Source organism: Pristis pectinata, chromosome 19, assembly GCF_009764475.1.
Source record: "Pristis pectinata isolate sPriPec2 chromosome 19, sPriPec2.1.pri, whole genome shotgun sequence".
Classification (NCBI taxonomy): Eukaryota; Metazoa; Chordata; class Chondrichthyes; order Rhinopristiformes; family Pristidae; genus Pristis; species Pristis pectinata.
In genome coordinates this window covers 23,343,223-23,359,472 of record NC_067423.1, presented here as the reverse complement: position 1 = coordinate 23,359,472, position 16,250 = coordinate 23,343,223, and the positions used below count along the sequence as shown (strand labels likewise).

Sequence of the window (16,250 nt, the reverse complement as noted above, 5' to 3'; positions counted from 1 at the left end):
CCTGAAATTTAGAAGATGAAGGAGTTATTTGATCAAGATTTCAGGAATTAAGGTGGACTGAGTTTTTTATCTGTCTGCCCCATTTCCGCTCCTAGAGGATGTTGTCTGATAGTTAGAGTCAATCCTTTTAAGAGTAAAGTTAGGAAATCCTTTTACGTGCAGTGAGTGGCAGGAATTTGAAATTCTTTTCCACAGACAGGACGTACTGATTGTTAATATGAAACTGATAGATTGTAAACCAAACATATTAAGGAATATGAGGTAAAGACAGAATGGTGGAGCCAGTGTGAAGAACTAAATGTGTTTCTTAATGGCTCCCACAGTTTCAGAATGGATGTTTTCAGGAGCTATAAATCTTCAATGGTGAGGAGAACACCAGAATCTGTTATAAAATAATTACAGAATACTTGGAAAGATTAACAGGATTGAACAAAATCACCATGGGTTTATCAAAAGGAAATCATGCTTAACAAATTTACTAGAGTTTCTTGAGGGTGTAACTTGTAGAAAAGATGGGGGAAAATCAGCGAATGTGGCATATTTGGACTTTCAGAAGGCTTTTGACGAGGTCCCGCAAAAGTAGTTAGTGTACAAAATTAAAGCACTTGTGATTGGAGGCAATATACTGGCAAGGATAGAAAATTATTTGACAGACAGGAAAGAGAATAGGAATAAATGGATCCTTTTTTCAGGCAGTGACGAGTGGGATGCCATAGTGATCTATTCACATGTGTCAATGATTTTGGTGAGAGAACTAAATATATCATCTCTAAATTTGAAAATAACACAAAGATGGAAAGGGATCAGGAATTGTGGCTTATTTTTCTCTTGCTTAATTATGCCAATTATTTCCTAAATATGTTCTCATTGTGTCCTCAGTAAATACATCTGACAATCAAGTATGGGCCCTTTTTTTGGAGAGGCTTAATTTTTTTGATCCTCAAAAAGAACAAATGAAGGATGAAACTAAAATAAAAATGTGGTTTGTATTCTCAACCAATGAGAAGATCTTGTTACAGAAACAGCTATTGAAGCTTCAGAGTCTGTATATCGCTCATATGAGGTTACTTTATAAATTCAGCACGTGCTGAAAATGTATTGAAGATCCTTGGAATTCCACACCTGATTTGTTCAAACTGATAAATGATAAGTTGTGATAATTAAGAAATACTAGCATTGAAAATTATATTAACAGCTTTTTTGAAATGTAATTTTCAGAAAAATCCTCGTGGTGAACGTATGTGCGAAGCAGGACAAGATGAGGGGAAACAATTACTTTATCCCAATTTGCTGGGAAGGGGTAAGTGTAGAAAATTAAGTTTGGGAATGTTTTGTATTCCACTAGCTCAATAGTTCGAAATTACCTAGTCGTTGGTAACTAGTTTACTGGTTCAGGGAGTGAAGAGTAATAGTATTGCTAATACGGTGAACAAACTTGATCCTTATACGCAGGGATTTGTGACCCCAGCATGCTTCCACATTTTGCCCTATCCAGCCCCCATCAACCTGCATTATGACTTGTGTTCACTCAGTCTCAGTGGAAGATCCCTTCAACATTTGCAGATGAATGTTGAGGAAGACCTGGAGCAGTGGAAAAAATAGAGTGATAGAATCAGACAGCACAGAGACTGGCCGTTCAAGCCCACTCTTTGCATGCTTATCAATGAGTGCCCATCTGTGTTAATCCTACATGTCTTGGAAGCGCACAGCCAGATACTACTTAAATGTTGTGAGAGTGCCTCCACCACCTCCATCATCTGCACTCCAGATTGTAACCGCCCTTTGGATGAAAAAAAATTCTTCTGTTCTTCTTGCACCTCACCTTAAACCAATACCCTCTAGTTTTAGATATCTCCATAGTGGGGAAAAGTTGCTCAATATCCACCCTATCTATGCCCCTGATAATTTTGATGTATGTCTATCTGGTCCTCCCTCAGACTCCTCTGCTCCTAGGAAAACAAACCCAGCTGATCCAGTCTCTCCTCATAACTGAAACATAGAACATAGAACAGTACAGCACACTACGGGCCCTTCAGCGCACGATGTTGTACCGACCTTTATAAACCTACTCCATGATCAATCTAACCCTTCCCTCCTACACAACCCATAACCCTCCATTTTTCTTACATCCATGTATGTATCTTAGAGTATTTTAAATGTCCCTATTGTATCAGCCTCCATCACCACTGCTGACAGTGCGTTCCAGGTACCCACCACTCTCTGTGTGAAAAACCTACCTCTGACATCTCCCCTAAACTTTTCTCCTCTCACTTTAATGGATGTCCTCTGGTATTGGCCACTACAGCCCTGGGAAAAAGATGCTGGCTGTCCACTCTACCTACTTCCCTCTTAATCTTATATATCTCCATCAAGTCACCCCTCATTCTCTATCGCTCTAAGGAGAAAAGCCCTAGCTCGCACAACCTTTCCTCAAAGACATATTCTCTAATCCAGGCAGCATCTTGGTAAATGTCCTCTGCATCTTCTCCTCTGCACATTCACGTCCTTTCCTGGCCAATAGGTGAATAACTGCAGAAGATTCAGCTCCATAAACCAAACCATGTCAATGGTAGCAAAATCAATTAAAACCATAAACCTGGCCGACCAAAATTCCCCAACCAGCAGAGACTACACATGCACTTCTCATTGTTCCCATATGCCTACATGTGATTGGGAAACTGGCTCACCAGATGAAAGCAGATGAAGAACAATAAGAATTGGGCATTGTTAAAGCGCATCTTTACAGAGATGAATAATTAAATTTCCCTAAAAACATAGCTTGCTTTCCATTACATCTAAATCAAGAAATTGTAATCATGTTATTTTAATAGTCAGAACTAGAACTTTGTTCCTGTGATATGCTCAGAATCTCCCTAAGTTACTTTGTTTATAAAAGGAGTTGAAATAGTCTCAACAATGTTCGTTTCTGAATGGGGACCTGATAAAATCCAAGGCAAGTAGGCAACTGTTACAGTCAATTATTTGATACTGTACATGAAACTGCCAAATTGAGAAATCTTCATTGTTGGATTAATTGTTATGATCTAGATTTAATTCTAACAATTTAGCAGAGTTGTTTTGCAAGGTGAAACTTTGGTCTATTCATATACTGTGTGGAATGTACAGAATGCACAGGAAACATGATTATTTATTGTTTCTTTGAACCAGTAAATCTAGTCTATTGGTCCTAGAAGTGATTAGGGTGAAAACAAACTATAACAGTGATATAGAATCTTGGTCTTTTTATCTAACAAGAATTGAAACTGCTGTGCAGGAAAACACGTCAGAAATTACATGGTTTATTTCTGATTTTTAATCAAGAATTTACAAGTTTCTGAGTGGTGTATATTATCCAAACAATGAAGGTTTTAAGGATTAGAAAGTCAGAAAAAATAGATTAAGTTTTTATCATCAAAGTGAGAACTGAACCTTTACTAAATATAGTGCTGATTGCCCTTTAATTAATATGTTCAGAATTCAGCAGCTAGAATAATTGATTGTAATGGTGAAAAGCACAGTGCAAATGAAATGTTTGCCCACTTGTTGTAAGTAACTATCACAGGTTATCCAAGGTTAAAGCTCAGTGATATTGGACTGCCTACATCACTTCTGTTCCTGCTGTCACCTGCAAATATTCTCAGGGTCCCTGTGAAGTTACATGAATTGTGTATATAATTTTTCTTTTTAGTATTTTGTATGAACTTGTGGGTTTAAAACATATATTTTTAATTTTTGTCACTGCAGCAAGAGGACATTTTGGATTGGAACTTTTTATTGCATCTTGAATTCTTGTGTTTCCACTTGATCAAAGTATCAGTTGCCTCCTAACTTGGGCCAGTGCTTACGTTTTTAAGACAATTTCCAACGTTTGCAGATATTGTATCTTTCATGGAAGTCATAGCTTTATTTTCTTTATAAACGGAAAAAACCCTCTCAGCTAGAAAAATAAAAATTAAGTACCTAACTCTCAGACTACCACCCCAACTGCACAACCAGCAGTCCAACGCCACTTACCTGTACTTCCTTCTCTTTGAGCACCCCTCCCCAATGAAAAGATGCAACCGCTCCAAAAAAACCTTTAATCTAAGTGTAAGAAAAGATGTTCAACATGTGAAATTTATTTCTTGCAGGGTAATGAATGCGATGGGGATCTTCTTCATGCAACATTTGAGTTTATCTTACCTCTGGCATATGGACACAGACCTGAACTAGTGGTTTTGGCTGTGGGAGATAACACTGGAATTCCAGCAGTTACACTAGCTCACTTGACACAGTTACTCCAGTTGCTTGCTGAAGGGCGGATCCTTGTAATAAGCCAGGTATGCTAAATTTAATTGTATTTTTTAGACTATGGATTATTTTTTTGTATGCACTGGTTTAACTTATTTAATTTGCATCAATATTCATTAGTCATATTTTGAAACTGCCAATCTTGTTGTATTTATACTGATCTCCAGTCTGATGCATGTGAAAACAAGGTTACAAAAGCTTTGTTGCTGCAAGGCATCACTGTCCAAATTATCACTCAAGTACACATGTGTGTATTCTAAGCCACTTCCAGTAGGTCAAGTTGGTTAGTCAGATCCCAAAATAAATCAAAAGGTTTACTTCCACGCTGAATTACCAGTAAGTAGCAGGGATGTGACAGTTTATTCTTGCAGATCTATGCTATGAAAGTCAGAGAAAAGTCAATTCCATTTGCTGAGCCCAACAGTGATCTCTGTTATAAACCATATTTGTGCAAATCAGGAGTAATGTCCCTACTCTTACTAAGTTCATATAGTAAGACGAACAGTATTCTGAAACCATTCCTCAAGACAAACAGTACTGGGGCCATAGCCGGGATGTACATGTCCACTCCTCAGCTCTAGGAGTCTTTGTGACTGCAAGTCCTGCTGCCACTATTCACTGAGTAAACCACTGCTGTTATGCCCACCATGGAAGATCTCATGACTTTGAATGGACACAAGAAAAAAAACTAAAAAAAAAACAAAAAAAAAACTTCAAAGGGTGGAGAATAGACAATATAGGGAAAGGTGAAATGAATGGGGAAATGTCAAGCTTTTAAGTTAATACTTGAGAGCACTAAACTGCTTTGTCTTAAAATTATTGAAAGGGAATTTTTAAAAATAAAATCCAATGGCATCTTAAAATAGATTTTAACCTTTTTTGTTTAGGCTTCTGACCTTGTGGATACCTTGACAAGTTCCTTGCTAGGTGATCCTTTACCTACAGTAAGATCTTTTGTTTTAAATGAAGAAAATGCACTAGTGTTGATGAAACTTAGACAAGAACTGAAGCAGCACTGGAAATTACTTAAGAACAGTGGTAAGCAAAAAACTTCTTTACGTTACATTCTCCAGAGGGATTAAATATCAATAATGCAATCCATGGTCATTTTTGGCCATCAGTCTTTTCTTTAACATAAGTAATGGCTGTAGCTCCCTCAAAGGTCAGCAAGGTTATCAGTGTCAAGAAGGGCTATACCACTAATTGGCCAATTTACCATTTTTCTCTTTTTAAACAGGGAAGTAATTTTCTTATTCTTCCCTCAAAATATATTAAAAAGTTATGGTACACGCATTTGTCTCACCTTTCTGAAGTGGAAATAGAATTGATAGTAGATGGTATTAAATTCCATTTGTTGTGTTAATGCACTTCAAATAATTAAACCTTCGAATAGTTGATCTGATGATCTTTCCTCTATAAGTAAAGAGCCATAATACCTGGTAAGTCTGCAGTGTAATTATTTCTCAGCTCTGCATTGACTTGTTAATTCCTGCTCCCCAGTTGTGGAATAGGATCAAACAATTCATTTCAGGAAAAGGCAGTTGTCCTTATTTCCATTCTTGAATCTATTCTAGCAACTGAACTATTGTTGCATGATCTTCAGTCTGTCCTTTCAACCAGGTATGGGACACAAACTGAAACTTCAGAAACAACAAATAGGAGAATAAATTATATGTAACCATTACAGATGTAACCATTGCCTTCATTTTTTTCCCTTTTATTTCTCAATAATATGCTGGGATCTGCTTCCTTGGAAATCAGTCAGTAGTTCCAGCCTGTCCAAGGTTGTCTGAATGGGGCACAAAGGAAATTGCAATCTTCTTAAGAGTTATAGAATCGGTGCAAGATACACCATTGGAAACAGGTCCTTTGGTCCACTGAATCCACACTGACCATCAACCACCCATTTATACTCAAACTACATTAATCCTATTTTTATTCTTGCCATATTCTCATCAACTCCCCCAAGATTTTACTACTCACCTAGAAACTAGGGGCAATTTACAGTGACAAATTAACCTAGAAACCTGCAAGTCTTTGGGATATGGGAGGAAACTGGAGCACCCGGAGGAAACCCACGCAGTCACGAAGAGAACATGCACATTCCATGCAAACAGCACCTGAGGTCATGATTGAACCCACGTCTCTGGTATTGTAAAGCAGTAGCTCTACTAGCTGTACCTCTGTAGCTAGTAGAGCTGGCTTACTGAATAACCATCATTTAGCGTATGGTTATTCAGTAAGCCATTTGGGGAAAGTACAACAGTTGCAAGGTTAACTCTTTATATCCAAATACTAATATTGGTGCATCACTTCAATTGTACTTCAAGTTTAAATTGCATATAGTCTTTGTTGTATGTGTAATAGTGTTTTTTCTTTTTCCTAAATGCAGTACTTTAAACAGTTGAGCCAGTTTTGAAATTTCACATGGAATGAGAAAAACATCGAATGTGGAGATTCAAGATTTTGGAAACCCCATCGGCATCATTATTTTGACAGCCCTATCTTTGGTAGAGATTCTTGCTTGGCAGTCATTCTTGTTCTGGAATTATAAAGATTAATTGACATGCAAAAGTAAAGATGATTATCTTCATCTGCAATGTTCCTAATGTCAAAGCATCACCTACAGTCATGGCCTATAGAACTATTCTAACGATTGTGTGTTCTTGCACAGAATTAATCAATATCTAATGAAGATGAAGTGACAACACCACATTCTTCTAATGACTAGACTGAAGATGATGTATAATGGCATCGTTGGAGTGTCTTTTAATCCTAAGAGTTTTTTGCATTTCAGCAACTTATTAAAAGTTGTAATTTTATCATTCAAAGTAATGATCTGGTAGAAATTATTAATTGCATATGTAATAATCTTCTGCATTATTGCCATGGGGAAGTGGACAAATGCATTTTCAAGACTTCATAATGTTCAGAGCTACAGAAATACCTGCTGCTTTAATATGTCACAGAACTGGAAGAACAGAACCAACAAATCTAGAGCAAGAGTGCCCATTTTTTTTGAGAGACACAAGAGACTGCAGCTGCTGGAATCTGGAGCAATACACAAAAAGCTGGAGGAACTCAGCAGGTCAGGCAGCACCTATGGAGGGAACTGGACAGTCGACATTTCAGATGGAGACCCCTCATCTGGATTGATCCAGATGAAGGGTTTCGACTCAAATCATCGACTGTCCATTTTCCTCCATAGATGTTTCTCCAGCTTTTTGTGTGCTACCCATTTTTTATATTCAGATGTGAAGATTATTATGAATAAATTTTCTTTTAAAATCTATTCACTGCCTATGACTGAGCCACCTCATATTTATGGGTTGAGTTTGGCCATTATTTCTCCCTGAATCAACACAAACAGAACCATTAACTGATCAGCTGTCTAATTGCTGCTTGTAGGATCTCATTGTATGCAAGATGGCTAGCACAGCAACAGTGACTAGCTATGAAGTTTTTCAAACATTCCTAAGGAAATTAAAATTGCTCTATAAATGAAAATTTACTCCTGTCTTTTTTGTTAAGTTAACAAATGTATCCCAGATGCAATCTCACATCTATAAACATTAAGAGGAGGTTGCAACAGGTAAATACATCAAGTCTGCATGGATAGTAATTAATCTGCCCTCTTTCCTGCTTGTTACAAGGAACTCCTCACAGATCACACATCACAGATTCATACTTTGTCCTCTTTTAACCCTGATGAAAATCTGCCTCATTCTCACAATTATAATTACTTGGCATCTTCTTAGAGCAGTGGATTGGGTAGCCAACTCTACAGAATTACCCAGTGGTATCCAGCAACACTGCTGCAAGCAATGTGGGCGATAGAGCCAATTAAAAAAAATTCCTTGTTAATTTTATTTATTAGTTCTTAAAGTATCAGACATCATAATATTGACCTTATGGAAGTTTATAAAATTATGAGGGGCATAGATAAGGTAGATGGTCACAGTCTTTTTCCCAGGGAAGGGGAGTCTAAAATTAGAGGACATGAGTTTAAACTAAGAGGGATAAGATTTAAAAGGGAGCTGAGAGGCAGGTTTTTCAGACAGAGGGTGGTGGGTATATGGAACAAGCTGCCAGAGGAGGTAGAAGAGGACAATTAAAATATTTTAAAAAACATTTGGACAGGTACATGGATAGGAAAGGTTTAGAGGGACATGGGCAAAATGAAGACAAATGGAATTACCTTAGATGGGCATCTTGGTTGGCATGAATGAGTTGGTACAAAGTGCCTGTTTTCATGCTTATAACTATGAATCAATGAATAAAGGCTGTTGATTGGTGATCAGTTGTCCAACAAGTAATAAGCCTATTCACTTCACAAATAGTCCACCCTGAGGATGGATGTATAGTTACTAACGCAGGAGTGTAAGGGTTGTCAGAGGCTACAGACGATATGATGAAACTTCAGGAGTACTACAAAGTTAATAACACTCCAAGAGGCAAACAAACTTTGACTGTGTGTTTAACCAGAACTAAGCAAGACGTGCAATGAATTCTCTACATATGGTATTTTATCTCTTCCTCTAAAGGCATATCGTCAAATCTACCTCTTTGAACAACTGTTGGTCTTTTACCCTAATATCTCCTTTAAGTAGCTCTTTAACCATCAGACTTTCCTTAATTCTACACAAAATCCCATACTTTTTGATTTTGTGTTGCATGGAAGTCTTTATGTGAATGCAATTTATTGTTGAAAGATGATAAAAATGGTGCCCCTACCAGTTGAATAATCCCATTGTGCCATTCTTGCCAGTTGGGTCTGTTCTGTTTCAGTGACTGTCCTGCCTCCAAATTGGGAGCAATTAGGCAACAGACATGGTGATTAAAACAATTGTGAAGTGAGAGGAGAGAACTTAACCAGAGGAGGGAGAGAAATAATTGAAAGGAATAGAGAAAGGGAAAATAGACAAAAGAAAGAGAGAGAAATGCATGGGTGCAACTGTAACAATTCCCTGAGCTTGACATTGCACAGGATAAAGTACTCTTGACCAGCACCTCCTCCATACCCTAAACAGTCACATGGAGTAGTGTGTCTATCTGCAAGATGTACACTGCAGCACCTCCCATACTTATGATTTATAACATCCTGAAAGACAAAGGCAAAAACACTATTGCATTCAAGTTTCACACTATCTTTGATAAATATTGTTCTTTCATTGTCATTGGATCAAAGTGTTGGGAAAATGTTCATGGACTGTAATGTTTCAAGAACTGCACAAGGTGATAAATATAAATCTTGACATAATCAAGAATGAATTTTAAAATGTTTGAGTTTGTAATAGAAATTCAAGTGCTTGGTAGTAACTGGCCATATTTAGTATTTTAATTGCACACCAATTATAATCAATATTTAACTGTTGATATAAAGTGCTTATCCCTTTTTAGAAGTATTTACTTGTTACTTTTAAAAAGGGATTAGCACATTAATTCAACTGTGTGTCAATAGTGTGATGTACTGATTTTTATTCATTCATTTTCTGTGATTGTGAATCTGAGATCTCAGTTTAAGACTGGATCTTATTAAATTATATTTATTTTAATGATAAATCCATTTTCAGCTGAACGAATGAAACTGCACTCAGTTTCCACTCCTAAATGCATTAAGGAATTATTTGTTAATAGATAGAGAAGTGAAACATTTGTGTTCTGCTATGTTGCCTGGTTAGTTTGTGAAACAATTTGTCTGAGATTATTTAAATATTTTTTAAACCTAATCCAACCAGTGCAACTCTAACAAGTTCCCAGATGTGCCCAAAGCAGAAACTCTATCCTGCTATTTTCTGTGATAAACCAGTTTTCACCTGTATTATTGTGTCCAAATACTCCAAGGAATACTTTTTCATTCAGAGTATCTTTAAAATTTAAAAATGAATCAATTATGTTGATTCAAGAGTTTGCAATTCTCATTTTCTGAATATGTTTAATCAGATAATTGAAGCCTAAGCTAACTAATATAAAATAAAGCACATTTGTTGCAATTTGCTCATTACAATTGATGAAAACTGTCCACTTTGTACACAGACCTAGCAATATCATTTTGACAAGGTTGCACAATCCTCAGTTGGACCTAACAGGTTTAGGTTATAACTTTAGTTGTACATCAGTTTGCTGCAAGTTGGAACCAGCACAATAAGGAAGAATGGAGATCTGGGACCACACACCAGCAAACTGTGCCTCACCTTCACCAGTCAGATTGAGAAATGTGAAATAATGTGAAAGGACTGAGGATGAGTAAAATATGAATCTAGAAATAAAGTGAGAGAAAGAGGAACTAAATTAAGAGAAAATTATAATGAAAAGTAAAAATAGTAATTTATACCAATAATTAAAACCTGAACACCAGTAACTCTGCCTTTGTTTATTTCAGTGGCAGAGAGACTGAGCAGCAGTAATCACAATGTAACATTGCATTATAATTTCTGCACTAGTTTTCACCTTGCCAGCTTCCCTCCACAAACCTGAAGTTATTCAGGACTCTGCTGCTTATGAGTTACTATTACGTCTTTGATTAAGCTTTAGGTCGTCTGCCCTAATGCCTCCTCGCACAGCTCTGCGTCAGACCTTTTGTTTGATATCTCTCCTTCAAATTGCCTCAATGTTTCGTCATATTAAACGTGCTTTATATAATGCAGGTTGTTGAGTTTAGTTTCATTCACCATGTAAATAGAGTCAGGTAGTCCTATCTCCATTCCAACAATTGGGCCAAAAAGGAGATAATCAATTTTGCAAATCTAGCACAGGAATATGGTAGCTATTCGACAGCAATTGTTGTATTTTTGCATTCATCTGGTATTTGTCCTTATCTGTACCATTGCACTTACTAGTAGTAATTTTGATTGCCAATTCTGACCTATTACCTTTTAATTATTTGGAGGTGTCACTGAAATTAAAGGAAGTCAAACTACTGTGCATTATTTCATGTTTATGTACAACAGTTGATTTCCACACTAATAATCATGACATACTTTCCAGCTACTCTACTGTTAACCCACGCGTTTACAATGTGTACATTATTTTACATGAAATTATTTACAATAGCCAGTGTATATTCAAGGAGTGCATTAATGTGTCCACAAGTACTATGTTACAATAGCATCATTCTAACATTTATGTTGTTTCCATTTCCGAGCGGCAAGGGTCAATTGAGTGTCTTTTTTGTGCCACAAGTAGATTTTATTTACTATTATATTGGAGTCCTGAACGTCACCAATGAGGACATACTGCACGGCTCGGTTGTTGCGGGTTATCTTCTGCACACAGTTTGCATTGACGAGAAGCCATTGCTGAATAACGGTCCGAGTTCCGAAGGGAAACAGCGAGCCGGGGCTGATCATTTCTACCCGTCCCGCCACGTTATATTCGGAATCTTCCGAAGCATTTCTCCTTTTGGCCAGCGTAACTTTCACAGCTGCGGACAGAGCAATAAGGCACCATCATCTACTGTTCAGATAGACATTCATGATATTGAAGTCAAAGGACTATGCCGAAAGCTTCTTTTATGATATAAGTGGTTAAGTTTCCACTGCCCAGTTTTGTGTGCTATTTATTTGTCATATCATAAAACGAAGTCAACACCCCTTTCCAAAAAAAACTTACCAAAATTGTTTTGACAAAACGTCTGCAAAACTCTTCTATGTGCCCCCGGTTCCTCTGTAGTCGGGCAGCCCTGGCAGGTCGGCTTGGGAAAAACTAGACAGCAGAAACAAAATATTACAACAAATATTTTAGATTGAAATTATACTTCGTATCACAAGCAATCGTTTTAACTAGCGTTTAAAATGAGAAGTGACAACGTCGTTGTGAAAATGTCTCCCATGATCGCGCCTCTGACTTACGTTTTCGGTACTCTGTGGACTCAGCGCTGATCGATGTTAAACATGTGTCTTCATTGGCTGGGAATCGGTCGCAGGAAAGGGCGTCGGGCCAAGACAGACCGAGGCAAGTGAGGACCTGACTACAACTGTCCCGAACAGCTACACACATACTCCTGCACGGCTGGATGAAGCTGTAACAATGCGATGAGACTAATAATTCTTCAGCATCAGACTGGTGTCCCCAAATATTCAGCATCCATAAATCACAGGCATTATTAACCAAAGCAACCGGACAAGGAAATCAACGCTAGCGATAGAATACTCACGTATCCAAGCAAACTGGAGCAAACAGGGAACAGAGGAAAGTTCTCGCCTGCGAGTGACACCCAGTCCGAACCAGTGACTCCCACTTGGCAGATTTCGGAATAACTTCTCCGAGGGTGGTGTGGCCCAACAAATTTGGAAGCCTCATTTCTGAGTATCCGACATCCTGACACAGTCCCATTTCCTTCGGCACGGCCACACACTTGGTCGATATGCCAATGTCAAAGCAATTGATTAGCACCGCATGCAGGGCGCAGAGCAGTGAGAGGAGATGTCCCCGTGTACAAAGAGCCATTCCTACAGAGTGCAATGACAACTGTAAACTATTCTGCACTTGTTGCTGTATTTATATATGTTGAGATCTGCCCCATCTGCTATCAGTGGCCTGACAAAGTATTTCAGATAAGCCTTAATTTCTATTGATCAGTCAAGAGTTGTAAACGCCACTTCTTCAGTCTGCACGGAGTCATCAGCGAATGGGTCATTAGACAGGATTTAATTAACGTTCCTTGTTGCAAGGTGTCTCTGGAGAGCATTAAATATCAATTAAAAGGCATCTCCCACAACCCTAATGCAGATAGATCCTAGTTCAATTTAAGAAACTTGCACTCGCGTTATTTTTCAGTTGATAGACAGACAGACTCCAGAAACCTCTTTGTTTCCGTGGTATTTTGACAAACGGCAGAGTAAGAAATAAAACAAAGGAATGGATTACCGACGGAAGTTTCCGACGAGGCCGATTGTCTCCCGTCTCATGTCTTGAATACAAGCATTTCACTGGAGACACGTTTCTGACTCTTGAAGGCCGCAAAGTCTGCTGCTCCAGCAACAGGTTCGAAGAGCCAGAAAATTAAAGATAACCTCGTTAAATCTGAATTGACACTTTCTGTGATAACTGAGTTATCTGAAAACTTCAGTTTTCCACGCATACCTGCCGGGCCTCCCTGCGGTCATCCGCGCCGTGATATTTAGTAACCATAAATGCAAGGAGATACGTTAATCCAAAAATAAATGAACTTTTTAATGTTTTTCAAGACAGCTGCCGTGAAACTAACACTTAAAACGTGCACCTTCCAACCAATCTTAAATGTTACAATCAGAAATCCGTTTTTCGGTGAAGCACTGTTGGGTTTTATAGTGCGCCGTAACTGGAAATAAAGCTTTAACACAGACCTGTTTTTCTAATATTTAACTCTTCAATGCCATTTTTAACAATGTAAAATTGTTAAATAATGTTTAAAACTACCCCTGATTATTTCCAACTATCACGTAAAAACAGGTGATACAGCTAGGGTTCTCACCAAGACCCTGGATCAGGACAAACTCAAAACTCCAAAACCCCAAAGCCATCCCTTTCCCTCCCCAGACGCTGCTTGGTCCCCTGACTTCCTCCAGCAGTGTTTTTTTTTGCTGATAACCTACTTTACATTCATACATTTCTTCGTTTTAAAGTCAAAGTCATTATTGTCATATACACAAGTAAATATATGCACAGATGCAATGAAAAACTTGCAGCAGCATCACAGGCACATAGCATCAGAGAAGCAGCATTCACAAGAAAACAAACATAAATTATACGTACTTTTTACAAGAAAGAACACAACTAGAACAGAAAAACAAAGTCCATTATAGTGCAAAGTGATCAAAGTGGTCACAATGTTGCTGTACAGGGGTAGTCATTAGCATTGTGCAGGCTGGTTCAAGAACAAATGATTGAAGGGAAGTTGCTGTTCTTGAACCTGGTGGTGAGGGACTTCAGGCTTCTGTAACTCCTGCCTGATGGTAGCTGTGACAAGATGGCATGGCCCGGATGGTGGGGATCTTTCCGGTGCGGCCATGCCGGGTGGCGACGTTCGGGGGGGCAGCTCGGCTGGGGGGAGCTCCGCAATTCCAGGGTCATGGCGGCGGCCACAGCGGGGCTGCTGTGGCGGATCGTGGCCCACAGTCGGTGGAGCAATGCACGGGAGCTGCTGGACTTGATCCAGACGGAAAGCCGGAAGGTGATCGATGCCCAGCTCTCTGAGACCACGGTGGGGAACATCATCCGGCAAGTAATGAAGATTATTCAGGAGGAGTACAGCCAGCTGCAGGGTCACAGTGAAGAGACAGATCAGGAATCCCTCCACAAACTGCTGACCTCAGGGTGTCCGAGCGAAGAATTGACTGAGAGTTTTGCAACCCTCAGAACCAATGTCATTGAGGCAATTAATGAACTGCTGACGGAGCTCAAGGGGACCATGGATAACATTGCAATGCAAGTCCTGGAGCACATCCACTCCAACGAGGTGATCATGACCCTGGGCCAATCCCCAACCGTTGAAGCTTTCCTTAAAGAAGCAGCTCAAAAACGCTACTTCCAGGTGATTGTGGTGGAGTGTTCCTCTTACTGCCAGGGTCACGAAATGTCCGTGGCTCTTTCTGTTGTTGGGATTGAAACAACCTTCATTACAGACACTGCTATCTTTGCCATTACGCCACATGCCAACAAGGTCATCACTGGCACCAAGACCATCCTCACCAATGGGGGTCTGCGGGCTGTCAACGGGGCTCACACCCTGTCTCTTGCAGCCAGGCACTACTCCACGTCAGTGATTGTCTGTGCTGCTGTGTACAAGCTGTGTCCACAGCTTGTACACTCGAGGAGAACACAGTGCACTGTTTTGCCACAGGAGGTGCTCCCTTTCACAGAAGGTGAGATTCTGTGCAAAGTGAGAACTCACTGCCCTGTGTTTGTTTATGTTCCTCCAGAACTCATCACCCTGTTCATCCCCAACATTGGGGGGAATGTCCCCTCCTATAATATACCGTCTGATGCATGAACTCTACAACCCTACTGACCACTTAATATAACTTAATTAAACTTGCTGACACAGTAAACACCGATCATCTGTTTTCACACTGATCAGAAATCCCAATGGTCCAATGGTAGTGTAGCAGTTAGCATAACACTATTACAGCCCCAGTGACCCGGGTTCAATTCCGGCCACTCTCTGTAAGGAGTTTGTACATTCTCCCCATGACAGCATGGGTTTCCTCTGGGTTCTCTGGTTTCCTCCCACATACCAAAGACGTATGGGTTAGGAGTTGTGGGCATGTTATGTTGATGCTACAAGTGTGGCGACACTAGCGGGCTGCCCCCAGAACACTCTACTCAAAGATACATTTCACTGTCTGTTTCAATGTACATGTGACCAATAAAGATATCTTATCTGGCTTATCTTTGATGATAGATGTTGCCTTCTCAAGGCAGCGGCTTATGTAGATACTACCAATGGTGGGGAGGAATGTACCTGTGATGTATTGGGCCAAGTCCACGACTCTCTGCAATTTCTTACATTCCTGTGCATTTGAATTGCTGTACCAGACCTGCAAGTGGAGTAGGAATACACCACGAAAACATCAAAATCACTGAAGCCAAATAACGTAGCATCATTTATCATTTTGGTTTAAATTACACTTTCTTTTGAACAACTTAAGCATTGAACTGGAGTGGGAGCAAATCATCCTCAACACCAACAGGCTAGAAAAGAAGAGGAAAACTTCAGGATTATGCATTTGTAATTTTAGAGGTAGCTGACATCCTATTTTTAATTACTTTATCTATTCTGTATCAACATGAAGAGACTAGCAGGAGAAGGTGGATGCACCCAGTATTTGTTCTTTATTTTCTAGTTCGGAACATAGTCTGTTTTCCTGGCTTTAGTGCATGCTGTAAAAGGTGTGATCTGTATTTCTGCACTGATGAAAAGTAAACTTAACATTTGTACTTTGGTGCAATTGCACAATTTCTCCCAAGTTCTCAACAGT

At 39.2% G+C, this 16,250-nt stretch overlaps 3 protein-coding genes across 4 annotated transcripts in view; 2 read left to right on the top strand and 1 right to left on the bottom strand.

Moving 5' to 3' along the window:
* The window catches only part of hdac10 (histone deacetylase 10), a 29,252-nt gene extending 21,480 nt beyond the window's left edge, over positions 1 to 7,772 (top strand). For both annotated transcript variants that reach the window (XM_052033645.1, XM_052033644.1), the window contains 4 exons: positions 1,219 to 1,300; positions 4,131 to 4,319; positions 5,178 to 5,328; positions 6,683 to 7,772. In XM_052033645.1, the coding sequence (XP_051889605.1) occupies positions 1,219 to 1,300; positions 4,131 to 4,319; positions 5,178 to 5,328; positions 6,683 to 6,690 (430 nt within the window). In that variant the 3' untranslated portion in view covers positions 6,691 to 7,772. The remainder of the gene's footprint in view (positions 1 to 1,218; positions 1,301 to 4,130; positions 4,320 to 5,177; positions 5,329 to 6,682) is intronic.
* Positions 7,773 to 10,939: 3,167 nt separating this feature from the next.
* On the bottom strand, positions 10,940 to 12,738 carry szl (sizzled). Its single transcript, XM_052033654.1, has 4 exons — positions 12,446 to 12,738; positions 12,141 to 12,310; positions 11,902 to 11,994; positions 10,940 to 11,713 (listed from the first exon to the last, which is right to left on the bottom strand). The coding sequence occupies exons 1-4, from the start codon at positions 12,736 to 12,738 to the stop codon at positions 11,406 to 11,408; spliced, it is 864 nt and encodes a 287-aa protein (XP_051889614.1). The 3' UTR covers positions 10,940 to 11,405.
* Positions 12,739 to 14,341: 1,603 nt separating this feature from the next.
* Positions 14,342 to 15,262, top strand: LOC127580335 (translation initiation factor eIF-2B subunit beta-like). The gene has a single exon (XM_052033653.1). The coding sequence runs from the start codon at positions 14,342 to 14,344 to the stop codon at positions 15,260 to 15,262; it is 921 nt and encodes a 306-aa protein (XP_051889613.1).
* Positions 15,263 to 16,250: the final 988 nt, after the last annotated feature.